This window comes from Scatophagus argus, chromosome 24 (assembly GCF_020382885.2).
Source record: "Scatophagus argus isolate fScaArg1 chromosome 24, fScaArg1.pri, whole genome shotgun sequence".
NCBI classification, from domain to species: domain Eukaryota; kingdom Metazoa; phylum Chordata; class Actinopteri; family Scatophagidae; genus Scatophagus; species Scatophagus argus.
This window is the reverse complement of record NC_058516.1, coordinates 6015878-6043298: the sequence shown is the minus strand read 5'-3', so window position 1 is coordinate 6043298 and position 27421 is coordinate 6015878. Positions and strand designations below refer to the sequence as shown.

At 43.2% G+C, this 27421-nt stretch overlaps 1 protein-coding gene across 11 annotated transcripts in view; it reads right to left on the bottom strand.

Annotated features, from left to right (window-relative positions):
* LOC124055590 (dedicator of cytokinesis protein 9-like) overlaps nucleotides 1-26887 on the bottom strand; it is a 48525-nt gene extending 21638 nt beyond the window's left edge. For 2 of the 11 annotated variants that reach the window (XM_046382525.1, XM_046382526.1), the window contains exons 1-9: nucleotides 26382-26884; nucleotides 11424-11540; nucleotides 5973-6062; nucleotides 4294-4376; nucleotides 2478-2547; nucleotides 1659-1754; nucleotides 722-856; nucleotides 440-614; nucleotides 85-140 (exon numbers count right to left, since the gene is read on the bottom strand). In XM_046382525.1, coding sequence (XP_046238481.1) covers nucleotides 85-140; nucleotides 440-614; nucleotides 722-856; nucleotides 1659-1754; nucleotides 2478-2547; nucleotides 4294-4376; nucleotides 5973-6062; nucleotides 11424-11540; nucleotides 26382-26495 — 936 coding nt within the window. In that variant the 5' untranslated portion in view covers nucleotides 26496-26884. Of the gene's footprint in view, nucleotides 1-84; nucleotides 141-439; nucleotides 615-721; nucleotides 857-1658; nucleotides 1755-2477; nucleotides 2548-4293; nucleotides 4377-5972; nucleotides 6063-11423; nucleotides 11541-13752; nucleotides 14054-19169; nucleotides 19399-26381 lie in introns of those variants that run through there. The other 9 variants (XM_046382516.1, XM_046382519.1, XM_046382521.1 and 6 more) reach the window with 7 other exon arrangements.
* Between the last annotated feature and the right edge of the window lie 534 nt (nucleotides 26888-27421).

The following is a 27421-nucleotide window of genomic DNA, read 5'->3' as shown; positions in this document are numbered from 1 at the left end:
TTCATGTGGTGTGGCTTGTTGTGTGGTCAAACAGAGGTGGTGAGCATTGTTTTAACATTACTCGAGATGGAAAAAACAGGCTACCTGAAAGCTGTCTTGAAAATTTCCGGAGCAAAGGTCTGTTTTTCCATGCTCCTCATCTGTTGGAGAGATCAACACGAGCCCTGTTAGCTGATGCAATTGTATAAAACACAATGATGTCTCCATAAAGAGGAACAGAGAACTACCCAAGAAATAACGTAATAATAATTATTACGTGAATGAGGAAACATCCTAGAAATAAATTATTTCATGGGCGAGTTGAAGAAGCCCGCAGGCGCAGCAAGCTTCCAAAAACATGAAGGCAAACAAATGAGTACACAAACACTGTGAGGTGGACAAATAAATACATGCAAAAATAATTAAGCTCCTAAGAAAGGGAGGGGGCACAAAAACAGACCATCGTGCAGGTCTCCGTTCCTCTTCTCCTGCATGGCCTGTTCAAAGCTGCTGTGGAGAATCTTGTTCAGCATGCCGATCCACTCCTCCATCTCCGCTTCGCTGTCTGCAGCCAGGAGGAACGTGCTCTTATCCTGCATCTTCAGCTCAAAGGCAAAGCGACGCACTTTGCTGTTCTGAAAGACAACAACTGCAAACTTTGATTTCAGACGTTCTGGTCCTTTCACGTTTTAATCACACAGGCTTTTTATTCAAAAAGAAGCTTTTGCTTAAGGTCCTTTACCTGAACAACACCCATGCATGAGTCAAGGAAGATGGTTCCTTTGGGCTCCTTGGAGGTGTTCTCATCCTTGTAGAAGTTGAGGTTGTAGGATCCATCTCCCAGCTGGGCCAGATGGAAGTACCTCCTCTTGAAGGACTAGAAGATGAAAATTAAAGTTAACATCCCAAATGGCTCGTTTCTCAACAAAAATCCCCAAATAAAATAAAATCTATATTTTATGTTTTCATATACACACAATTCAATCAAAGGAAAACGCTAATAGATAATTTGTTTTAGCCAAGCCAAAAGACTGATGTTACTCTTCAGGGAAAGGACAAGCAAACCAAGTATGACACAATGGGGAAGGCAGATTTTATTAAGTCTTCCATTGGAAAAGGTTACTTATATGTCAAAATGAAAATTGCAAATGACTGAAGAGGTCTGGGGAGCTTTTGTTGCTTTTGTGAAGGATAAACGATGATCAAGAAACGGATGAATAAATTATCCTTGGTGTTGAACTTGCAGAATGTTTTGTGTGAGCTCTCCACGCTCTCCATTAATGAATGCGAATGACAAAGTTCTTGCGTTACAAAAAGCAACGTCACAGGTGAGTCAGATTATATTCTCTGGAAAAATTTTTTAAATAAAAAAATTAAAAAAAAACAGCTCACTGTCAATCACTTCAATAATTTAATACCAAATTTCCATTAAGCCGTTGGATTTGTTGATTTCACTTCATGTTCAAATTCAAAGCAGCAGAAGCTAAAATGCTGAGCTGCACTTCCTCTGATGCATCACGATATTATCTTTCAATCGAAAGATGCCATCTTTCCCATTACATTACACAAGTGTTCTCACAGGCTGAGTAAACTGAGTTCATGCGTACCGTGGTTAAAGTCACCACTAACAAAGGGGCTGTGAAAGGCCGTGTTGCCTTCAGTGGGGTCTCTACACTCACCCGCATGGTAACACTGATTGCGCTGTTCATGTTGCCTTTGTACAGCCAGCCATGTTTAGACACTCCTCCCTTCTGCGATCCGAGGGAGGCTGTGTCCTGCAGGAGGAGGTGCAAAGAGCACACATTAATCACACTATGAAATTAACCACAGATGAGAATTATAGACGTTTATGTCTGTAAGCATTTCTCTCTCCTCCATTAATGAACGAAACACACTCTTCCACACATTAATTTACACACTTTTCTCTAAGCTCAAAAATCTGCTGACCTCAAGCCCAGTGGGAGGAGAGGCCCACATTGACCGTCTACTCAGTCTTGACAAGAATGGTCTTAATTAAGATCAACACTTACATCAACACTGCACTTGCCTAATCTCAGGAGATTTCAGCCGTGACGATGTGTCCATTAAAGGTCACCGGCCTTCAGTTAAATCAATGCCTGAAGCAAGGTAATTATTGGGAGGGGACGTGCCCTTAAAATGCTACAAATGCCACCAAGATGTCAGCTATTCTGGGAAACAAACGAGGGCCTAGAACATTAAACCAAACATCCAAAAGGTGGAAGGAGTGAAATTAAATATAATGAATACTATGTTGGGCAGTAAATGAAAAGATGATGTTTGCGCTCTAATTGGACAGGGTTTGTTGAGGTTGACAGAAAGGCTGAGCTTGTTGCTCTTGTAAAGGTATTGTTATTAACACTTCAGCGCTTTGCTGAATATCCAGCTGTGCTACTCGCATGAGCAGAAGTGAGAAGACAATGGGACAATCAGGGGTCCCTAAACGAAGGGGAAATTAAGGTTGTAATTAGTGGACTTACCTCATGTTTTTCCACATCTTCATCCACCTCAAACAGGTGAGCTGCCAGTTTCTCGGGTCTCAACACCTTACTGAAAGTACAGGGAAAAGATCATTCAGACTTGGCTCACACAGCTTGTCAAATAAAAATTAGAAATCAGTTGAACGTCTACCCAGTTTGTCTTTGTCATAGCAGGCAGAAAAAAGAAGGTTTTTAATGTTTTCAAACTGTCACAGAGCCTGCCTCCTGAATGTGAAGTGGAAGCTTATTCCAAAGAAGCAGAGCTCAGTGAGCAAACAGCTCTGCACTGGAAGAAGAACGAGGTTGCAATGCGTTCAAAACCTTGTAAGTCAGAATGAGGACTCTGAAATCTACTCTGGCTTGTATTGGCAGTCAATGCAAAAAATTATCATAACATCAAACATATTTGATCTAGAAAGACCTCTGATGAAGACCCTGTATTGCTGTCATGGATAAACTGGAGAAAGTTGCAGTGAAATAATTACTTCTGGATGTCTTGAAAGTGGGACAGATTTGGACATGCGAAACATACAAACAAGCATGCAAAATACAATGGGACTTTTTCTTAGTTTCAAGGCGACTTGGTAGTGCTTAGGAGTTTTACAGGAAGTTGCCCAAACCCTGCAGCTGCTTCCAAGCGCAGCTCAAACCCCAGACGGACTGTTCGCCCTTTGACCCTGCTTGCTCTGGGGAACTCCTAGTATAAACAATGTCAAGGTCAGGGCCAGGGCTTGTCTAGCGGTTTTGTCTACAATGTTTTAAACATACACACAACATCTGTAAAGCACATTCCTGTCCTTATAGAAAGTAGCTGGACCAAGGACACAAGGCACTGTGGGATTTCCCTTGAGCTTTAATTATATCAATCAACAGCAGTCCCAGAATAGCCCTGCTTATCCACGGTGGAAAAACATAGGAAACCTTCTATTGTTGTTGTGGAAGAGCTCAGAGCCTCAGAGACACAGGCTTCCGTCTTTCTAGAGATCTGGCTAAAACATTCATTGGGCTGTAAACAAAAGCCAGGGCTTTTGCAACAGTGTGCAATGTGGTGGACAAACTACATGCAATTAAGGATACGAAGATACAGACTAAATACAAGGCTCTAGGTCTATTGCTTTGCATGTTAGCACATTGTAATTACTTGTTTGACAAATAACACCATTATCCAAATGTATTTGTCAGGTGAAGGAATAACTCTGTTTTACCTGGTGAATGTAAAAGGCCACTGCACTTTCATTACAATGCGAGGAACCAAGAACCAAGAAAAAGGTTCATAAGGATAAAGATGATAAATTTTAATCCCCCCCTCCTGAAGTTTTTAATCTTGTAAAAGTAGAAAAAAAAGGTCTAAAAACACTGACAAAAGCATAAATCTCACATATGTGTGCCATCTTCTTTGCCTGACTCTGGTGTGCCAAAAAATTGTGTTCTTTACTGCCCCCTGGGAATCAGCTGAACAATAACACACACTGCTATTTGACGGTTGGTGAGAACTGTGCTTACAGTAAAAAGAAGCACATTTTACTCCCCAGCACAGGCTAATGTGTGTCCTTCTCAAGAGAGAACTCCATTAAAATATTTATACTTACTTTTTTCAAGACTTTTCATGTTCCAGTTTAGCTCAGCTGTTACTGTACTTGTGAAACAGATCAGATGGCAGTGACCCTGAATGCAGTTGAGCATACTGTTAAGAGTCCAGCTGCAGTGTTGTACTGTGTTCTTTCACTGAGACGACAGTTTGATGACAGTCCTCTCAGGAAAATAGTCTCTACACTTCACGGCAATGTTCGTTAGTATAACTATATAACACACTCACTTTGGGAGCTGGCGGAAGTCTCCAGAATATTCCTCATACTTGTAATTGACCACATGCCAGTCGGACTTGTAGGTTTTGATACACTGCAGAGAGAGAAAGCGAAGAGGGGGTGAGAGGTCATTTCAACAAGAGTAAATTAAGACTTGTACTGGCATACATGGTCCAGACACAGACAGCCTCAGGTTTCTAAAACGACCTCGGAAAAGTATGTGAATTTTCATTTCCATCCAAAAACTCTCTTTTTTTCAGTAAGAAAGGACCTTAATGGACAGTGTTACTTTCAAGGCATACTTTAAGGCTTGGAGGAGCTGTAGCAGATGCAACTCCACAAAAATGCTTTGTATCCAACTGAACTGGCAAGACAGTCACTTATCTTACAGCATGTCAGGCAGTGGGATAGTCCTGTAATACTGTCTGAATGATCCTGACACAACTCACACACACGAGAGACAGAACAGACCAAAAAAAGTTTAAGATGAAAATCAGTTCAGACAGGATCAACATGAGAAGAGTAGGTGGACAAAAAGATTTTCTGTGGAGTTCAGCCTATTTGGTTCAACTCAATTTAGTTGAACTATTTTCACACAATTCATAGTGCACAGCAGTTAATGTCAATTACTGGGTTAGCAAGTGAAAAAGCACACAAACATGCGCTCCGGCAGGATCAAAACCACTGACTGAGGAGATATCACAATGAAACCCATCCAAATGTAACTTTCCTGTATAATTTGGCAATTCAGGGCAATACAATAACATTTTGTAACATCTGCTGATCCTTTTGGTTATAAAATAAACTGTAGTTTAAGCTAACAAAGTTGGCTGGAAGTCTGCCAGGCAATATGTTTTTCAGGGGATACAAAAATTTATTTCTTCCTGTAGAGAAGGGAGAGGTAAACTAAATATCTGGCACTGCCATGAAACACAAACAGCAGCAGTATCACTTGGTTTGTGATATTCCAGTGTGTTCATCAGTTCTGCAAATTCATGACATACACATGCTGACTGAGGCAAGGCGGTCACTAAAAAGTGGAAAATAAATTCAGCATCTGTTTAAGGTTGCGCAGCTGGTCCAGATGTTGTTATGATGTAATTCCTGGCTGCAGCCGAGGGGGACTATCCCCTATCAGGCTCAATCAGACCGCACCCCGGCCAACCCCAGCACGCGGCTCCTCTGAAACAACATGACGTGAACCACCAATGAACTGTGGACGCCATCTGTGGCCCATCCTCTGTATTGTCAGGAAACGTGTGAGGGGGGAGAACACGAATGGAAGTTCATTTAAAGGCTAACAGCAACATTTTTGACGAGGACCATATCGATTTTCCGTTGTCTCTCCGTTGTGAGTGGTCAGCAAACACTCTTCTCTTCTACTGGCTTTCTAATCAGCTCCACTTCATCCGTACATCATAAACAAATCAAAGTGGGTTCTTTGTTGGATATATGCCTGAACTTACGAGCTCTGGTATCTGACAGGCCTTGTGAGTGTGAAAGCTGGCTGCATTATATGGACAGAGGCAAAGCACCTGTGTTTGAGCGAAAGGAGAGAAAGCATGGCTGTGCTCCAAGCAAAAGGATAAAGCAGGGATTCAGTCACGACAGAGAGGTTGAGACTTTGGCCAAGGTGGAGGGATAAAGAATGGACAAAGCAGGCTTACGTCCAGGTATGTATTAGTTTTACCTCTTGGACAAACAGTGAGTGAGCTTCTTTCTCAGCGGTCTCTGGCACGGTGGAGAACAGAGTCCGGCCCTGGCGCCTCAGGGTGGAGATCTGAGGAGGGAAAGAGAAAGCAGGCATGAGAAACAGGACTGATAGAAGACACTGGCACAACAGATCCATCCTGCTCGTACTATAAACTCATTTCCCACTTCGGGTGTATGTTCAGTATTGGTTTCACTGCTCCTCATGATAAACTGAAATTGTATTGATCCCCATAGAGCTGTTCACTTTATACTTTCCTTCAAAGTAAGGTCAGAGATCAAGGACATTTCAGCAGACGGATGCTACTTACTTTGCCCACACTGATTTCTTCTTACTCATCCAAATCGTACCAGATTGTTGGCCCTGTTAGCTCTCTGTTAGCTCTTATATTAACGTATCATCACCTTGTTCACGGTTTCAATTAGTTTTTAAACCTCAGTGAATGATGCTTATGAACTGACACTATATAACTTATTTTTATCAATCAGTTGCTGTATTTATCAACATATTCTCATAGAAATGATAATAAATACATTTTAACTCTGGGTCTGGAACAAACTCGTGCTATCAAACAGCATGAAATGCTCCTCTAAACTTAATGACTGTGTTATTGGCATATAATCAGAGTTAGCATGGACATGTACACATTAACCCGCTCAACATTTCACACGGATAATCTATGATCACAACTCCCACAGTTTGCTCCCACACTTACGCCACAAACATATGCACACTCTGAATATGCATTTCAGTTATATTAGCTAACACATTAGCTTTTACGCCCGCCATCTTATTTTTAGCGCGGCTACATTCACACTCTCCTAACCACAGCCAGATGCTACGTTTTTTCATGTCTCAATTACAAAATAAGGCTCGACTGAAACATACTACTGTTGTCTATTACCAGAGTATCGCTAACACGTTGATTATAGTCAGCTTACCTGTAGAAATATGAGATACGATTATGATATGGACCGCTCTGTTAAGCGTGTACACTTGAACTCGCTGATCATGTACCGTCTACCGCTGGCGTGTGAAGCTTAGAGTGCCCCCTACTGACGAACCCGAGTTTAGCAAGAATCTACATACACTGTAATACAGCAATAAAGGCGAGTGACAGTAGTTGTTTAATGTTTTCAGACCTTAGCGTGTCAAAATTAAAAGGGGTCAAATATTTATCTGTCTTTTTAGACATGCAGTGCTACACTAGCTTACCATGACGACATAACAAAAAAACACAAGCAAATAAAAAACTTTCAATAACATTTTCCAGCATTTTCCAGCATTTCCATTCAGCAGCAGCCCCCCCCCTCCCCCCCAACCACACACACACACACACACACACACTGTCTTAAATTTATCTTTCAGTGATTGCTTAGCCGTGATTTTCCTGTCACTACATTTTGTCCAAAATGAAAGGAGATGGAAATACACAACTGAGAAAGTTGTGCAGGCATAATTCTTCCCCTTGCTAGTCTTATTAAATGGATACAGCCAGAGAGAAGAGAGTGATGATCCAATGATCCATAGCCGAGGAGCAAAAGGTGCCCCAGGGCATCAAGACTGTTGGGCTGGCAAGCCAACCAAACTATTGGACGCTTTATTCACATTTAGTCTTCTGCATTTGCACTGAACCCACAAAGATGAGTAGGAAGCAGTGGCACAGTGACCTAGTTTTGTCACACATCTCCAGTTCTTCCACTGGCATGCGGTTATTGAACCCCTGTCCTCATTTGTCCAGTTAGCCTACACTAAGCTCAGTTCCTTCATCTGTATGCAGATGAAATGGAAGTTCTCTCTTAAAATCAACGACTTTATAACATCTGCAGTGGGGAAAGTATTGGTTGTTCAGGCGGACAATGCAGTGGTTTGGCTACAAGCTTTTTATGATTTTGTTTTTCCCGCATAAAAGAAAAAAATACATGCTGACTTGCTTTCTTACTGTGAGTTGGATAATAAGAAAAATAGATTTGTTTCCCTCATCCAAGAGTTAGATGAGAAGATTGATACCACTCTCATATCTGTGCTCTAAATGTGAGGCTGGAGTCAGGACGCTGCCAGGTTGGCATAAAGACTGGAAGATGGGGGAATCAGCTAACCTGGCCCGGTATCTTATTTGTCTAACAGTTAGTTGGTTTCCTCCTGCTTATGGTGCTCATGTTAACCCAAGCTAGGGATATCTCGTGAAAATCAAGAAAGAGAAAAGTTCACAACATGTCCAACTGCTGCTTTAACATCAATAGTGTGGGAACAGGAACTGAGTTGCCAAAGCTGAGTTAGCTGGCGTTTTGGTGATCATAAAAACTCAGGGGTGAGTAGATAATGGTTTCATTTAAAGTTTTGGGTGAATGACTCATTAGCATACTGCAGTATAACACAGTGAGACACTTCACAGACACTTCAGTTATACTCACACAGGCCTGTTTCTCTTCTTATTGCCAATTCACTGAAAACAAGCCAGTCAGCGCGAACATTTTGATCAGCAACTTAGGGGAGACTTTGACCAAAGCAAACCGCTGTCAGTCAACTGTTAGCACGAACTGCTGGCTGCCAATTAACAGCATTCCTTTCACAGTCATTAAACCGGGGCCGTGATGGCTTCCACTGGGCCAGAAGAGCGAGTTCCCACAGGCCGTGACTCTGCAGGGCCGTCGGGGTGATGCTGGGCTGGAATTAAATTCTCTACAGCGTGTAGATATCTGGGCAGAGGGGTTTAAGACCGAAGGCGAGAAGTGAGTCTTCTGAGGTTGTCTTCCTCCTTTGAAAGATGAAAGTAACTGTGCATGTGTGCCTGACGGAAACATCCTACTGGTACCTGTTATACATTAAAATCTTACTGGTTATGAAGTATATTGACTACATTTAGTCCAACAGCCATCCAAAGACCTCCGCTGTTTGACATGAATATGCATGTACGGGAAGTTAATGGACACTTTGCCTCCTTTTACCGCCTTCCCTGCTGAGGCTCTCTCTTGCATGCACAGTTACTGTGCATGTGTGTGTGTTTGTGTGTGTGTGTGTATGTGTATGTGTGTATGTGTGTGCAGCACATGCACACCCATATGTCTGGCTGGCTCCCCTCTTCTACTCCCAAAGCCCAGTGATGTAAAACATATGGCAGGTTAGACAGATGGATATGGATGGACTGGGTCTCTCTCTCTCTCTCTCTCTCTCTCTCTCACACACACACACACACACACACACACACACACACACACACCAACACCTAAAGAGTCCTGGGCAGTTACTAATGGCTGTGCTCTGCAGGCAGCCTTGTAATGAAAACCACTCTGCCCGAAAGCAGACTGAACATTGAAGATTTCCCATCAAATAGTCACAAGTTTAATTTTTATAAAAAGAAAGAGTCAGTCATTCCAAAAAACAGCTGGTCACCGTAGTCTTTTATCAAACAATGTTTAAACAGGATGATTATTTGTTGGAGGACTATTTTCAGTGGTGCATAAATCAACATTTGGTGATCTTCTGAGTATCATCTATCATCTTTTGTGGCAGCCGGACGGCATAATGTGGGATTGAGTTGTTATGAACTACAGCATGTGTTCATGGTAATGAAGAAACATGTCACCCAGTACAACACTGTGGCTCACTGAAGTGGATTTTGGACAACTGTGGAGCTCTATGGTGCGGAGCAATATAGTCATTAGTAGAATACATTCATTGCTGGTTTGAGTCTGCACATGGAATTTGTTGACAAGGAGAAAAATATTGAATCTCACCAGACAGATCCTTTAAAGTATGATTCCGCAAACTCGAGAAATAACAAACCTCTGAACATGAGTGTGTCCCTGTTTTCTCTTTGTCTCACAGAGTGGGAGTGGGACCCCGCTGAGATCCATCTCAGCACCGTGGTGATGTAATATTGACACGGTCTTGTAGTTCCTTTGAACACAAGCAGCAGATCCATGTAGCGTGTAAATGTTTAGCAGACCGTGAGCCAGCGATTACATACAGTACGCGCAGAAGTCAAATGTCAGACACGGGTCGACTAACTTAACATCACACTTTGTGTTAAAGTGCTGCAGGAGCGGATTTCCTAAAAAGACACAAGTCGAATGTATTGAAGACAAACCTGAAAACAGCATAACATAAACTTTTCAAAGACTTGGTGTGTTTTTGAACTGCACTGAATAAACTGAACTCCATATGAGAGCATTTGGCTGTCAAGTGCACTAAACCACTTAAGGTAGCACGACTTTCTCCAAACAAAGCTGACCGAACTGAGCCAAACTCCCAAAATCAGCAGCATCCTGGTTCACATCCACACGCATCCATATCCACACTGAACATCAGGGGCAGTCACATGACCTGTGTCCATCCCGTCATATTTGTTTGTGCCTCCCGTCTCCTCTCCCCCCTGCATCATGAATCTCTGCCATTCTGATGCTGCAGCTCTTCAGGAAGTATTTGACTTTGGATATTCAAATCATAACACCAAAATTGCATGCAAGGAGTACAGCTACCTTCAGCCATTCCCAGCATTCAAACCTGCCCCTTACAAAAACAAACTCACTGCCATACAGTACATCACACCTCTGTCCAGAGCATTCCAGGAGTTACTTTGTGATTACATATTTCTGGTCTTACTTTATCTCAACTACCTCACCCACTGCTGCCTCACTGACTTTCCACTTTTCCTCAAACAACCCGCATAGAGCAGGAGGTGTTTTCAGATCTTGCTGGTGGCAGGGGGAGTAATGATGACAATAAAGAAAGCACAGTGATGCCAAACTACACTATGCAGACAGAAGTATTGGGATGGGGCTGTCTTTCAGCGGTTGGGTTTGGCCCCTTACTTCCAGTGAAGAGAAATCTTAATGCTTCAGCATACCAAGACATTTTGGACAATGCTATGCTTCCAACTTTGTGGCAATAGCTTGATGAAGGCCCTTTTCTATTCCAGCATGACTGTGTCCCAGAGCACAAAGCAAAGCTCCACAAAGACATGGTTGGATGAGTTTGGTGTGGAAGAACTTGAATGGCCTGCACAGAACCTCAACCCCATCCAACTCCTTTGGGATGAACTGGAATGGAGATTGTGAGCCAGGCCTTTTGGTCCAACATCAGTGTTTGACCTCACAAATGCTCTACTGCATGAATGGGCAAAAACTCCCACAGAAACACTCCAACATGTTGTCTAAAGCCTTCACAGAAGAGTGGAAGCTGTTAGAGCTGCAAAGCTGTCTGTGTATTTAGAATGAGATGTCATTAAAGTCCCTGTTGGTGTAATGATCGATTGTCCCAACACTTTTGCCCATACTTTTGTATTTCCCAATGGTGGTTTGCTCAAGTGCTGTATTAAATCTGATAATTCAGGTCACAGCTCTCTGGCTGAGTTTGACCTACGAGAGGAGAAAAGCCAAAGAGAAGTGTAGCTCCGGGGTTCAACACATATTTCTCTCCATGTCTTACCAGGAAGTCATCCGTGGGGAACTGCAGCATGTCCCGCAGGACATCACTGATGATCTGGGTCTTCCTCTGTAGGATCACATTCTCATAGTCCAGAGGCTCTATGATCTTCGGCTTCACCTAAAAGAGAAGATTACACCAGTGGATCAACAAGTGGCTCTTATAAATATTTATGCTCATTTTAGTGAGTTTTCATTGACCAGTAATTGTACCATTTCAAAAGGTATCAGTGTGTGCGTTGTGGGATGAGTTACACAGGGAAATGTGGGGTATTCACGCCTGTCTGGACATCAAGTTGCTATTGTCCTTTCACAGAGTGACTGGCTAACAGGAGGCACAGAGACAGAGACGAATGTGGGTTAACAGGAGGAGATGCTGGGATGAGGGAAGCGAGGGATGGATGGATGAGCGAGAGTCTGTGTGGGCCATTGTACCAGTCACTGTGCCATGAGCTCACATTCAAAACCTGAACTAGATAAGCAAGCAGGGGTCACCGAAGCTCTACAAATCCCGAAGAGAATCTTGAAGTTATACAGTCCGAACAGGAATAGGAATAGGAATAGTCAACCCTCCTGCTGCATTGTAACAGAGAGGGCTTTGTGAGCTTTGGTTCTTGGCAGTAGGTAAGATAGTGGAGTTCATGATAAACTTTTCCCCCTCGGGAAGCTGCAGACGTCGGCTCTGACATTCCAGGATTCCTCCACCCCTCAACAAGCCTGACTGTGATATTAGAAAGCAGATCTTCATTGTGACACATACGTGTCTGCATATTAAGATTCTAAGGAAGTAAACAAATCATCTTTTCAATCACAAATCTCTACCTGTAGATTTGATTTCAGATTCATTTCAGGCATAGATAAGGATGTCCGTGAAGTCATGAGTCAAAACTCGAGAATGCTGAGCTCTGCCATGTTAATCCTTTCCTCCCTTCAATTTCCTTTGCTTCAAAACATCGCAGAAAGGCCGGATTTGTGAATAAAAATGAATACAGTGACATTGTTTTTCTCTCTAAAGCTGAAAGATGATGTCTTCAAAATGCTTGTTCTCTCTGACCAGCAGTCTAACTCCACGATGATCAGTTTACAGACACAGAAAAGTAGAATATCCTCACAAATGAGAAGCTGTGAAGTGATGAACGTGTGGAATTTTTGCTAGAAAGAAATCATGTGAACGATTAATCGATTTCTAAAATAACTGCTGACTAATTTTCTGCCAAATCATTCAATTAATAGATTATTTTCTAATGTCTGACCAACCAGCTGATAACTAACAATGCCATCCCTGGAGTCCCTCAGATTAGCAGTTTTACCTTACAAACAAACAAACAATGTGATAGAAGCAACCACTAGACCAAATATGACTAAAAGTTAAAGCTCATCTCTGTACATAGTTCCCAGGTCTGAATGTGGTCACGAGGCGTGGCTGTGATCCAGATCATTTGGAACAGCCTCTTGGTTTGGCTCCAATGAACACATAACAAAACCGAGGCCAATTAAGCAGACGTCTGACCATAGATTTACATTTTGATTCGTCAAACCGAACCTCCTGATGACGTAATGAAAATATCCCTCCATCTCTCTCAGCCCTTTGGATGTAAAAGATCATCTGATAAGCAGAAAATCGTCGGTGCTGATTTCCAGCTGGATTGCCGCCATTCAGACAGAAGATAACGACAAGCAGCTGTGAACTGTGACTTGTCAGTAATTATTTTATGGAACCACAATAGAAAGATGTGAGGATCAAGTTTAACTTAAGAGGATGCTGAAGATGTAGATGAGGCTGATGAAGATGTAGTCATTATTCTGCTCTGTGAGGCCAAATACTCTCAGTTTAATAATACTCTTACTTAACTAGTGAGCTGGAATTTTTCATAATCCAAAATGCAGAGAAATTTTACAACTAATCTCATCTCTGACATTTAGAATAATCTTTGGTTCACAAATGACAGTCAAAAGAGTATATGCTGCTTTTTGCAGTGTTAAACAAACTCGTGGGATCTTGATCATTGCACCAACTTTGCAGCCAACTCGCCAAACTGCCTGACTGAGGTGCACAGAAACAGTTAATGAACAAAGGGAGCCACAAGTGCTCCATTTCCTAAAAAAAGATCAACATTCAACCCCCTGGAGAGGTGTACCCTGAAGCTGCTATTTCCAATCTCCATCTAACCCCTTTTAAATTATCTTCAAAGCTTCTCTTGAAAGGGAATCTGAGTGATAAAAGACCGGTTTAAACAATCAGATCACATCTGGCTCATTTTAGCGAGCGACTCCCAAAATGGATTTCAGAAGATCTTCAGTTCTGTGTTGAAGATGGCACCTTGCACACTTACCGCCGCCACCTGTGACCCAGCCTCCACCTCTGCCTCAATCTCAGCCAGGCTCTTGTACTGCTGTGGAGACTCTATCACCATCTCCCTCCTGGGGGCTTTGCCAGCCCGGCCCTGCATGTTGGTCAGTCCTGGTCTGTGTGTTGCCTTTAATCAAGTGTGAGGCTCACGGCACACACACTGCCATGGCACAAAGTTTCCCCGCAGTGTGTGAAGGGTGAGAGAACTTTGCCGACGGTCCAGTCAGATTCCCTCTGTGCTCAGCCACAATAGAACAGCCTCTCGCTCTCTTTCTCTCTCTCTCTGCCGCTCTGTCTCTCATCACAAGGGTACGGCCCCTCCCACCCTCACAGCTGTGCAGTTGTGAGCGTGTGTGTGTGTGTGTGTGTGTGTGCTTGTATGTACAGTATGTGATTTGTGTGAGGAGGAGGAGGAAGAGGGGAGGAGTAATCCACCACGCCCCCATTGAAAACGTAAAAGAGGCCCAAAGATCATGTCGTCATGCGCCTGCTCCACCTGCCTAGTGTGTGTGTGTGTGTGTGCGCATGTGTGTGCTGACAATAAAAAGTGGCAGAAAAAGGTAGAAGAAAAAAGGGGACTATACAGCCTTCAAATTACAGTGTAAATATTTTGCACATGCTGTACCTGGTACTGATGAAATACTACTGGTTACCTACTGGGTATCTACCAGTAAGTGAACAGGGAATGCAGGGAATACATTTACTTTTAGGGAGGGCAGTGGTTTCTAATCACCCACCAACATTTGAATAATAACAGGGTTCACACAGCGGACCAACAGACTTGGGCTGTATGGTCTTTCAGAACAGTAATGTCATCAAAAATAATCCAAAACAAGGAGTTTTTGCTGACAGAGAACAGTGCAGTGCTTCCTAACTGTTTATGATCTGATGACATGAGAGCGGTTCTCCTCTGTCATCAGTTTTGATTGTCAGATGGATTCTTAATTGGATCCAAAGATTTTCTTACTGCTGAAATTACTAAAAATAACTGTCACCAGCCACGCTGACGGAGTTTAGACACTCGATCCGTGTTGATAAAGTTCTACTTCCCACTGATATTTTGCTCTGCTTTGAACTGTTCCTCAGCCATATCCGCTGCAACAGGCACCCACAGCGGGGTCAGCTAAAACACACTTCCTCCTTATCCGGCACTTAGACACAGCACACACACTCTCCTGCTGCTTCAGGAACAGTTTGAGTTGCCCCTTGTTTCTGAATGTTTCCTGTCAGCGTTCTCTCGGAGGAGAATCACTTGCCTTTAATCTAAAGGCAACAGAGACGCCTCGGCTCAGCTGTTCTCCATCTGAGTGTGTGTTTCAGAATGATGACATTTCAAGTTTTGAGGGAGGAATTACTGTGGGTAAATTTATGCAAATCTTTGTGTTTTGGAGCTTCTTTTCTCTCTCTCATGGTGCGTTACACACAACTCCCCAACCACACCGATGTTTACAAGCCAGAGATTCTCTCAGCCTCAACGAGCATGATTAATAACCCATCCAATTATATCCACGAGAAGGGAGGATGGGCCTCTCTTGTGCATGTAGAATGAGAGGGGGAGAGGTCGGATGTCAGAGAGGGGATGACGTGCCACGGATCGAGATACTTCAAAGGCCGTCATGTCTCCGTTAAAATTTCAGCACCATCACTCCGAACAAAATGTAGCACAAAGACAGGCAATGGTGTGTGTGTGTGTGTGTGCGTGCGTGCGTGCGTGCGTGTGTGCATACATGTGTGTGAGTTTCACTTTTTGTACAGCAGGGCTCTCTGATGTGTGAGGCACTGTGCATAATTAGCATAACTTGTGCATAATTAGCATAACTTGTTTTAACAGTAGTGGCTTCAAAGGGACTTGCTGAAATGTACCATTCAGAGAAATAACTTCTTTAAAAACACAGGAAACTGCACAGAGACTCTGAAATAAGGCTGTTCCACCTCTTTGCCTCATGAGCCAATGTGTAAGGCAGCCCCCGATGATTGCTTAAATTATCATCAGTCTGTGAAATGTCAGAAAAAGTGGAGAATCTCCATTACACTTTCCCAAAGTTCAAGTTCAAGCAGCTTCTTTTGTCCAGTTCACAGTCTGGCACTCAAGAATATTCCATTTAAAATGATATCAAACAGAATCAGGACTGAGCAATGCCACTTGTTGATTCAACACTAGCGGTGGGCCTCCAGAGCTGGCAATCAGGGTCAGTCCAATAATTTCATCCAGACACAACTGTTTTGACTGAAAGCCTAACAATTTTGGTGGTGCTCTGACTTTTCCACTGACAACATCATATGATTGATGCTTTTTTCTCTCAAAAACATTTGGATGAATCACAGCGAAATTTGGTACAGATATTGATGATTGATATTGATCGCCGTATGCGAGGATGCAAATCTCAGCTGGACTGCACATCACCTGGACTTTATCCTGCCTGGTCACTAATACAAATACAAAACTGTCATAAGGGATAACAGCTAGGGGTGGTGCACACAGTAAAGAAGGAATGCTGGTATTTGTATTAAACTCAAGGCAATACAGAGACACTTAAGACTAACAGCAGAGAAAAAGCAAAAATTATTCTTATTGTACTCTTCTATAGTTTCAGCTGAAGGGACGTCTCACCCCAAAATGCAAGTTCATATCATATCCAGTATCTACTTTGTTTTCCTCTATTCCTACTAGGGGAAATATTGGAGATAATGATGAATTTTTGAGCAACAACTCTTGATGTTAGCAGCCTTTTTAATTTCAACAGCGCTGCAAAAGGCTGAGAGATGAAAGCAAGTGGGGGAACTCAGTGTGTGTTCTCAAGGATATCAAGGGGTGAAGTATTTAAAGCAAGTCTATCACAGCTTCTTGACTTGACTTTCATCTGGCCTTGGTCTGCAATGGACTGCTGACTGTACTGTGTCCCCGTCATCCTGCAGAGGCCTCAGTGACGGCGTCACCAGCTCAGCGTGATAATCAGCCTCTTGTCAAAGATCCTGGCTGCACTGAGGTCATCCCTCTTCATTCAGCCCACATCTCTGGAGCGCTCGCACACCATCACGCTTCCTGGAGCTATCACTGGTGCCATGCCAGCAAAACCACGAGGATGTGTGAGAGTTTGTGTCTGAATGTGTGCACGATGGGGACGGGAGTGCAAATTAGTTTAGAGAGCCATCTGCGTAAGAGCTCGACATAAAGTGAAAAAAAAAAAAGTTGTCAGAGGGCGAGTGAAGGAGGAGGAGGTGAACAAGGATGGCGTTCATTTGTTTTTACACAGCTTGAACCCATTAGGATATGTTCCACGCCCTTCTCAAGAGACACACACACATATATTAAGACGTAGAGCGTCACGCAGGTCTGTGGAGAATTGTGTAAGAGCAGGTTGACGTAATGTTTGGGGAGTCGACGATCGCTACAGGCGCCCTGGAGAGAGAGAGAGTGTGAGGGTGTTGCCTGAAAAGAAGTGAAACTTCCCCTTCAGCTCCGATCCCCCCTCACACACACACACACACACACACACACACACACACACACACACACACAACAAGTTAGCTCCCTGGCCTTAAACTCACTCATCTGTCTCAAGCCACTGTCTGTCACACAAAGTGGAAATGAAAAATGGCCTTTAGTCACAGTGTCAGCACGATGCTCAGCGGTCTGTCTTGTGGTCAGCGTTATGTTACTGTGGCTCCAGGTAACACAGAGGAAAACATGTGGGACAAGTTAAAGATAATACGAGAGAGGGGAGTTCCCTGGGTCTCTATGACGTCAGGGCTCTCAGGGGTGCTGAGAGCTCGACTCGAGACCGTGCAGCAACACCATGTGAAGCGCAGAAAGTCCCTGCATGGGTTTAGAGAGACTCACTCAGTCTCCTGCCTGCTTTACAAAGGAATGATCCACAGCCTGCAATGGACAGTGTGTGGACATAGTGCGGACATTCACTGGCGGATATCACAAAATCAGTCCGTAAATAATTAGAATTCTGTACGTAGACAGCAAAATGTGAAATGCCTCAGGTGACAGGTGTTTGCTGTAGGTCGACCTCACTGCAGCTGATCCCTGTGATCTCACTGCACTGAGGTGATTTTGCAGCTACATTTTGCTGCCTTAACTGCTGGTGTGATGAAGGAAGGAATACCCAGGGGCGCATTTCCTAACTTGAACTTTATTTGTTGCTTATTTAGTTGGGAATATTTCAAGCCATGGAGAACACGCCTGAACTGCCCCTCTGGGGATCAATCACAGCTTATTTTACCCTTTTTGAAACCAACTTTTCAGAAGCTTTAGGTGAGCTTTGAAAAGAGAACATTAAATCACTACTAGCCTGGAAATATCAAGATGATGACAAGAAACACTACATGAATATTGGATTCTGTCCACATACTTATTTTCATACAGTATTTAAATTCTTAAGCTGTGTTTGTGTGGCTCAGTCCTGAGTGTTTCCTCTGTTTCCCAGCTTAACTAAAATTTGGATATTAATGGCAGGATATTTTCCATTGCTACACATGTAATTGTGTTTATGTGAAGGGTCGTATAGGAGGCCAGCCGCAGCTGAATGGCTGTAAAGGAAACACTGCATCCAAATGTGATGATGGTTTATATTGAATGTCCTTGACTAGCGTGCACTAGCAATCCTACTTAACCCCTTTGCTATCGATTGTCCATTAAATCTCTTTGACTTAACACAAGGCGGCCTTCGAGCTAATGGAGCCAACATGAGGGAAGTAGCTTAATGCAGGCTAGCAGTGCATCAATCCAAGTGGAAGACAACATGGCTACAGGCCGGGTGGAAAAAAAAAAAGTTCAAGACCTCGATTTAACAGGGCGAGCAAACTCACAAAAAATCCTGAGTCGCGCCCCCTCGCAGCCAAATGCTAAGCTTTTGATGTGCTGCAGCAGTAATTGTGTGATTGGGGGCAACTGAAAGATACTCGACTTCCAAATCTAGCTCCTCAGGGGAGTCTATTAGGAAGATTATTAGCCAAAATTCTGCTGATCTGCGCAGTAACTCATGTTTTATCCGACAAGTCTCCACTCGATCTGTAAATTATTCATTTTTTTATCTAGTTTCCATTGTTAATAAAGATGTGATGTTGTGATATATGTGCGTTTTATGTTTCACAGAAAAGAAATTTTGACTTTAACGCCGGTGGAGTCAATGATCAAATACAGAGAGAAATTCTTGAATTTAGAGACAAATTTAGTGATATTTTGCTCCTCTCTGTTCAGAAATAAAATTTTATGTTGTTGTATTTCTGGAGATAAATCCTGCTTGTCGTCTGAAATCTAAAATCTACCTACTTACACATTCAAACCACCATTGACCTGAAGTGATGCATGGTTAAAACATACATAAAAATTAAACTGGAGAAGAAAAGTGAAGAGCAAAGCAAAGAGGGAACATTTTGAGATGGGTTTACCAGAGCAGTGGTGGGAATCCAGAGTTGAGATCCCCTCAGACTCAGGGCTTCCTCTTCCTCCTCCAGAGCCCCGAGCTCCACCGCCCCCTTGATGTAGCCACAGTTCCTCTCAAGGATGGAGCGCAGCCCTTCCAACAGAACCACGCTGGTGGTGCATCCCATGGTGTCACCAGATGCTCACCACCACCATGCAGGAAAACAAATTAACTCACTCTTGGAGCCTAATTTCAACAACTCTTCTCTTTAATTTCAGCTCAAGGTCCCAACTTAGATCCCCCAACCTTGACTCCTTCCACATCTAGACCCGCAGGAGCATTGAATTCACTCAGGTATCGGCTTATCTCCCGTAGCCGAGGAGGATTCACGCTTGAAACACAACCACTATCTCTCAAGTGCTGAGCTGAGCGGCTGAGTTGTATCCTCGTGTGTGCAGCCCAGTGGGGATGGAGGGATGAGTGCGCCGGAGGAGAGAAGCCGTTCATTCAGTTGGAGCAGGGCGTCGACTCTCCGACTCTTCTTCCTCCCTTCTGCCTTCGGCTGGGGGATGCTCAGAAGCTCCGCTCGCTCCCTCTCACTGACTCTTCTTCACTGCTTTCTCTCCCTCTTTTCTCAATCTTGCCATCTCCTTCCATCACTCACTCCCACCTGTCACTTTCACTTCTTCTCTCCTGCCTCCCTCTCTCTCTCTCTCTCTCTCTCCTCCTTCTTTCTCCCAGCAAGCTTCTCTCCCTCCCTCAGCCTCACAGCTTAGTCATTTCTCTGACTCTGTATGCTTTGTCAACAGTAAAAGCAGACTGCTACCAACAAAGACGCACACACACAGCCTCACCCACACACACAAACTGGCTACTGCAGACAATGTTTTACTCTCTTTCTCTCTGCCTCTTTGTCTTTTTCCTCTTTCTCCCACTGCATGAAATTACAAGCGATGCAGTCATCTTGCTGATGTCATTCACATGTGCTCTAAGACATAAAAAAGGGAATAATTTAACTTCTACTGACCTGCAGTGCCAGGCCCACAGCCATTAACACTTGGTTGGGCTGATTCGTCAAGCGCAATGCATCATAGGACAACCAGGACAAATCTGGCCACCGTCCATAAATCATCACCTCACATCCTCTCTCCTGTTAGCTGAGGGACACTGGCTTGTTTAAGTCAGGCTAAATTACATGCGCATACAAACAATTCTCTGAATTTTTTTCAGCTTCTCTCAGGCGGCTGGTGTAAATATTTCATCAGCGGTTGACACACTCACCTACTTTTGAGTGGATGATGCAGCAAAATGGGTAAAAAGGAGAATCATATGAAAAAGAAAGAAGGAGGATAACACAGATTCAGTGCTTGCAATCATGGGAATCACTTTAGAAATGTGAAATGAATAGCTTAATGAGATTACAAGCTTTAAAGTGAGTCTTTTAGTGACAACAGTTTAAGAAATGAAAAGGCTAGAAAAGCTGCAAATTCTGAAAGAAGTTCAAAAGGCAGTCAAAATGGATGTGCTCAGCGTCAAAAGGCAAAAGCAGGAGGTGAAGGCAGCTGAAATGTCAATCGATTTAAGGAGTTTTATTTGTAAGAGGCAGCAGATGAAATTTCACAGACCCACTAAAGAACAACTGTTTTCATAAATCAATACCTACTCCTCATGACAACTGATCGTCAAGTGTACGATTGGCGGAATGCCCCTTTTTCAGGCTCATTCAGCAGCATTATTTGAGCAGAGTCATTACATTAGGGCTACTCCTCAGAGGACGCATTAATCTAATGAAATCCAAACTGCACCCCCATAACGCAGCCAGTAACACACAGTTCACAAAGCCATTTGAAAAGTGTGTCGACGTCGCAACCACCAGACCAACAAAACACATTTATCAGCTGTTTCCACAGAAAGGACACAGAGTGGAGGGGGGACAGTGAAATCTCCCTCAGTCAGTGACAGCAGACATGATGCTCTTCTCCAACTCCACATATCAATGTTCCCCCATCCATCCTTGGTCACAAACTTTTTCCATAAACTCAGTGGTTTCTTATCGGCAGTTTTAGACCAAAATGTGGATTTTTGTCTTTTATTCTGAAAAAAACAGACAACAATTAAATAAGAGAGACTATGCTTGGTTTCCTGACAACAAGACACTGTTATTTTAGAGAAAGGGGGCAGCCATCACTTATACATGTCAGCAGTTTTCTCATTGCAATAAAAAAGCAAATAAATGACGAGAGGCTTGTGTGAAGATTCTGGGTGAATGACTAAATATTTCCATGACCAGTGAACGTGAAAGTGGCATGCTGAAACTAACAACAAGGGCTTCTTCTCCACTGATCTTTGTCTTTACATGCCTAAATGTTTACAGCATGATCATTTCTGAGACAGAGGACACAAGTAGAAGATATGCATCACTGCTGCCCCCCTCAGGCAGCCCCTACCGCTGCAACAACACCGAGGCCTGATGACTCACCGGGGGAAAAACAGAGCCAGACGATGCTTCTTACCTCATCTTTTTTAATTGAATTTAGGTAACGCTCCCTACACATCCATGACGTAAATCACAGCAAACAGAAATGATACCACACGAGCTGTAAGCCTGTACAAATGGCTTGAGACGTGTAATCATGAACGCTTCGCCCAAAGAGGAAAAAAAGCAGAGCTATGATTCAAAAGACGGCACGGCGGCCAAGTTTCACTGGTTTGATGAAACAGGCATGGAAAAACTATGGAGGGTTTGTTTTGCACAGCTATGCTGGAGGGGCTTAATGTATTATGAGTTTAATTTTTGCATGTGTGGACAGCCTTGTGAACGCAGGGGTGGAGGGAACAAACACATAAAACAAGTTTGTGATTTAGCAAGACAGCCACATTTCTCATGAGTGAATTAAGACTTTTAAAAATCCTGAATTTGAGACTGTGGCTGTGAGCAAAATAATCAGAGGTCAATTCATATCTGTGTCACATGCTGGATCTAAATTTAGAGCTCCTTTGACATCCCTCTATTGCATGAGCTCATGTCTACTACACGGAGAGTAATTATGTACTTGTTCGTGGATTGTTTTCCAAGTCTCATTCAAAAGACCACGTTCCCATTGTGCTTTATGTATAAAGTGCAAGTTTTAATTGTGATCTCAGTGAAATGTGCCAATAGTTTCATCGGGGGACCTAAACGATAATGAATGTTACTGTTGAATCTGGGTTACGCACATGTGATTTGGGTATTGAGTGTCTCGTGAAAGGCATACAGGTAACCAGGCAGACTAAGACAGGATCCTTGTGTCCTGACATGAGTTTTTGGCTGTGTCCAATACTCTTCACGTCTAATAAGCTCGCAAAGAGAGAAACCAGCACACTGTCATTGTCTAACTGGACTACAGGTCAGTGTGCTCCAGTTCTACCTATCACAGCCCAACTTTCAAATGGAAGGATTCGCAAGCAGCCGAAAGACCACAAATGTTTTCCACACTGCAGTGAAATGGCTATTTTTACACATGCTACAAAGAACTGGATGTGCAATTGTGTCAACTGGGTCAGAGGAATTTTTCATGGTCACTGCCCAATTTTTTGCAGACAGGGCTGGCTGCACTGCTGATTAAAATAGCAACTGTTTCATTAATTGTGGTTATATTAAAGTCACAGCTGCTGTCAATAAATGACTCAAAGTTAAAGGCACACTCCACCGATTTTTACACAGAAAAGTCCGTTTTAATTGCCATGGGAGGCAATGCTCAGCCTGTGAAAATGGGGGACCTTGTTTTTTAATGTCACCCACTTTATGGATATTCAAAACCTAATCAGCTTATCTACTGGCATCATTTTTTTCACAGTGGAGACAAATGTCCGTTGGAATTTCAAGAGTCTGTGAAATTGCTAAACTTGAAATACAATGCGATTGTCCGCTAAACCTTTGGGAGATTCCAACAACAAGCAAGAAAATAAATGATGTTGCAATGAGCTGAAATCTCCTTTACAAGCCGTCTTGTATCAACATTGCAGTCCATGAAGCAGAAACAAAAGCATGCAATAAAAATGCCGTGGGACTCAAACAAGAGCAGACTTTTCATTTGTGAGCTTGCAGGCTTTAAAGAAAGATGACAGCCTTGTTGGCTGAATGTGGCGGAAACTGGCAACATATCAAAATCATATCATGGAGTAAGAATTTCACTTGACAGTGATGTTGAAACTTGCTGTCTTCTGTCAGTCTTAAAGAAGAAATGAAGTTTGGAGCTCACAGGCAAACCACTCTTGACTTTACAACAACACATGCCAGACTGGCTGCTAAAGCAAAAAGAGGGCGAGTGTTTACACCAACGTCAGGGTGGTAACGACAGAGCTTGAGGTAGCCTAAATAAAGAAGACGTGGAAACCACAGGAAAGCCCGGACCTCAGCCATCAGAGGCAGCGACTCAGGAACCAGCAGCCGACCAAACGGCCCGCTTCATCCCAGCTCCACTATCATGACACCGATATAGGTCAGCAGTGCTAAAGCATCTGCAAATCTGCAGATTATCTCTGCCAGGTTTTTTATGCTCTAATCAGACCAAATCCTCTAGAGTGGAGTTCACTCTTAAGTGGAATTCCATAGTCTGGTTAGCTTTCCTCATTGCTTAGTTTACAGGAGCTGAGAGAGTGTCAAAGCTCGCCAACGACAGAGGAAGAGCAGGCAAACTACACAAAAAAATTATAGAAAAGACAGGATTTGAGTGCTTGTGTGTGTTTTCTAAAGCATAAATGTGTGCGTGAATGAAGGAATTATTAAAGACACTCATTCAGCAAAGCAGAGAGGGCAGAAAGAGGGATGAAAACATCTAAGCCAGCATTTCCCACAGTTGGAAGTGATTATTAAAACTGCAGGGGCTGTCTTTACCGCTCTACTGCTCGGCCTCCGCTTTGTTTACTAAGGTATAGCTGAGAGCCAGCCACGCCTGCACTAACTATAGTGTGTGTGTGTCCAATTTAGTGCCTGATCTGGCCTCAGTCTTGAATCTAGATGATTTATCACATATGCAGGTATTCATAATTGATGGTCCCCTGGGTGCTTAGTGTGACACCAAGTTACAGAGGAGAAAGAGGGCAGGTTTAAAAATAGCCAGGACACCTACCATCATCTCATACATTATTAAATACAGCCAAGAGATCTGATCTGACATCCATTATGCCTCTAAACACATGGTGGGCGAAGGCAGAATTAACCGACTACTATGACATAAGTGTGTGGATGAAGACTAAACAATGGATTTTATACCAGGAAGAGGAGTGTGTTACTGCTCATGGTCGTCTACAAAACACTTCCTGCATCCTTTTGGCTGAAGTTTAAACCAGTTTGATCAGATCAAAGTTGCCTGTTGAGTGTCAACCTGCTTCTAGCTGTGTGAAATCTGAGTTGTTGAGGAAATTCTTTCACTATATATATATATATTTGCTTTTACCATGCCAGCATGCCAGTCTCCATGTCAAATGGGCAGGGGAAACAGCTGCACCATAAGTGCACGGTCAAAAATAGAGAAGTAAACTCTTTGCAAATGTACTATAGCAGACACATAATGGGAGCCAGATGCAAACCTTGTGATCCACCATGAAGGTACACAGTAGCTTCTGATAGTGTAAAGTACAGACTTCTGCTAATTCATCTTGACATTACCGCACAGTTGCCAAAGCTAGCTAAAGGGGGACTTGTTTACTTGTCATAATGCCACTCAGTCTGTGAAAACACGCTCAGGTGAAATTTGTCAAGCCTGAGAAAATAACCCATTTGATGTCATCAGGTCTTACACTGGTTGCATTATGGGTAATGTGGGTCATTGCTGTTGGAACTTGACTCTTTTCAGTTCTGAGTATACAGGGGCTAAAAATCAAGTGTTCTCAGCCTCTGGTGATTCCACTTTGAGCAAACTTTTAATAATGCCTTTCTTCCAAATCGCCCAGTTTCACATAAGTGCAGCACGAAAACGCTGGTGCACCCATTTGAGGAGTAGTTCAACATTTTGGGAACTATACCTGCTTTCATATGATGTCTTTTGGTCACAGAAGATACATGATTATGCTTATGAATATACGAATGGAGGTGCTACTTTTTTCTCTGAGCATGGCCTCACTGTGCTATGAAGGCAATGTTGCACAGTACGTGAGTGCAACAGGAACTTCAGTGCCCAACCTCAATACAACTCATTAACTCTGACAAGATCTCATGGTCACTGGTCAGTGCCTGAACCCCTGGGTACAGGAGCATAAAAAGCAACAGCAACATCAGAAAAATACCATCTACTTAAGTATGAAACCGCTGGATTTATACGTGATGTGGGTACGATATAATACAAGCACCAGGAGCCAAACCCGCAGATTAGCCGTACTGACGATTTAACTTGGAGGTTCAGGTTGGTTTTGTGGTGACAAATGAAATGAAAATACATTTATGTGAAAAAAAAATATACAACCCTTAGCTTCCAGACCTCATTATAACTTAGTGTGAACTGTCTGTCCTGATTATTATGACTTTACTACAAGATCAGCAGGCGCACTGGGACGGTGGAGTGAGACAGCAGCCATAATTGACAGCAAAAGCCATTAGTTGCAAAAAAAATGGCATATTGATCACTATTATGCAACAAGACACAGTCAGGGTTAGTCAGGTCAGGGCTGTGGACGAGTCCCTAAGGATGAGGACGCTACAAAAGGTAACCACAGAGACAGCGTTGGCACTTTTTCACCGTTGCTGTTACTCAGCTGTTTCTCTCTAACCTACAGTATCTGGTTGCATGGCGCACCTGCAGGGGGTCAAATGACAGAAAGACAGAAAGAAGTGTGCACTTCTTAGTGTTTGTGAGTGTGTGTGTGTGTGTCGTCTTTCTTGCCCCCTTTGAGCTGGTGGTGTATATTTCAGTTACCTGGCAACCCCTTTGAGAAAGTTGTAACAATAGAAACCCTGCAGAGTCCCACATACACCAGTGACAGACATGTTGCCATTCTCAGATCAGTCATGAGTGATGTTACAGAATATAATATAGAGTCCTGTAAGTGGCCCATTTTAAAGAGATCAGGGTTTAAGACCTCCACAGTCAACAGGCATCTGCTCTGTCCACGTGCCCTTGAGCAAGACACTGAACCTCCCTATCCTGACCTCTGACCTTCCGATGGAAGGAAGGAAAGCCTTGAGAAAATGTTTACTGGTGTGTTGTATAGAGTGTGATGTGTGCAGTCGGAGCAGACGGTTTAGTTGTTTTCCTCTCACCATCAACACTGATGTCCTGACAGCCTCCGAGACGCTCTGCCTCAGCTCTGCGGCGGTGCCCGGTTTGTTGAGCCCCCGGGTAAACTTCCTTGCCTCGGGTGGAGCAGAAGCCATAGTGTGGCCCCCCTTTCATCAGCCGTTCAGGTACTGAGAGGAGCAGACTGCGAGAGCTGTCCCAGAAACGGTGCAGGATGAAATCCTGCGCTCCAGGCTGTCGGACGTGCGTAAATGCACACTGACGCGGCTTTATCCTGCCATCTCGCTGCTCTTTAACTTCACATTAGCTCGGTCACATCTGGGGTAGAAGCAGTGGCCCCAGATGAAATGGAAGATGACTTCCCCGGTCAACAGCAGTCGGAGAGCAACATCCAAAGGCTGCTATGCTCTGTCCCGTCAGCGGAGGTCCCTTGCGCAAACGGACGCGCCCCCTTCGTCGGTGTAATGCCCAGGGGGGCAGCACCGTAAACTAATTCACCCATCCTATTTGAAGGCTATACAGAGGGATAAATAAATACAACTGTATGTAACATAGCTTCATTATTTCTTTTTTGTGTGGCTGTGGGATACTCAGCAGTGACTTTTAATGGTGGTTTATCCGGTATCATTTTTCCATGATAATTAGCAATAATGAAGGCTAAATGAGACTTGAAATCAATTAATGCTCAAACTGGTGTATTCATTTAAGACGTATAAAATATCTGAACAGCAACAAATACTATTTTGATGTTATATAACTCCAAACCACGCACTGTTTCGCTGCAGGCACAGGATAACATTGCCACCTACTGGAATAATAATTGTTTTAACCTTTATTATACATTATACTATTTGACCACATAGCGGCAGTATAGGAACGCTAATAGTAGAATAACTCCTGATGCCTTTAATAGCAATCGGAAATAGTAATTTTAAGAAGAAGACCAACGTGTGAAGCATTGGAATAAAGGAATGTCCATGGGAATAATTATAATTTCAACAAAATCCGTAATAGTAATTATACGTATGCATTAATATACTATTATCATTCTTTCACGCATAAT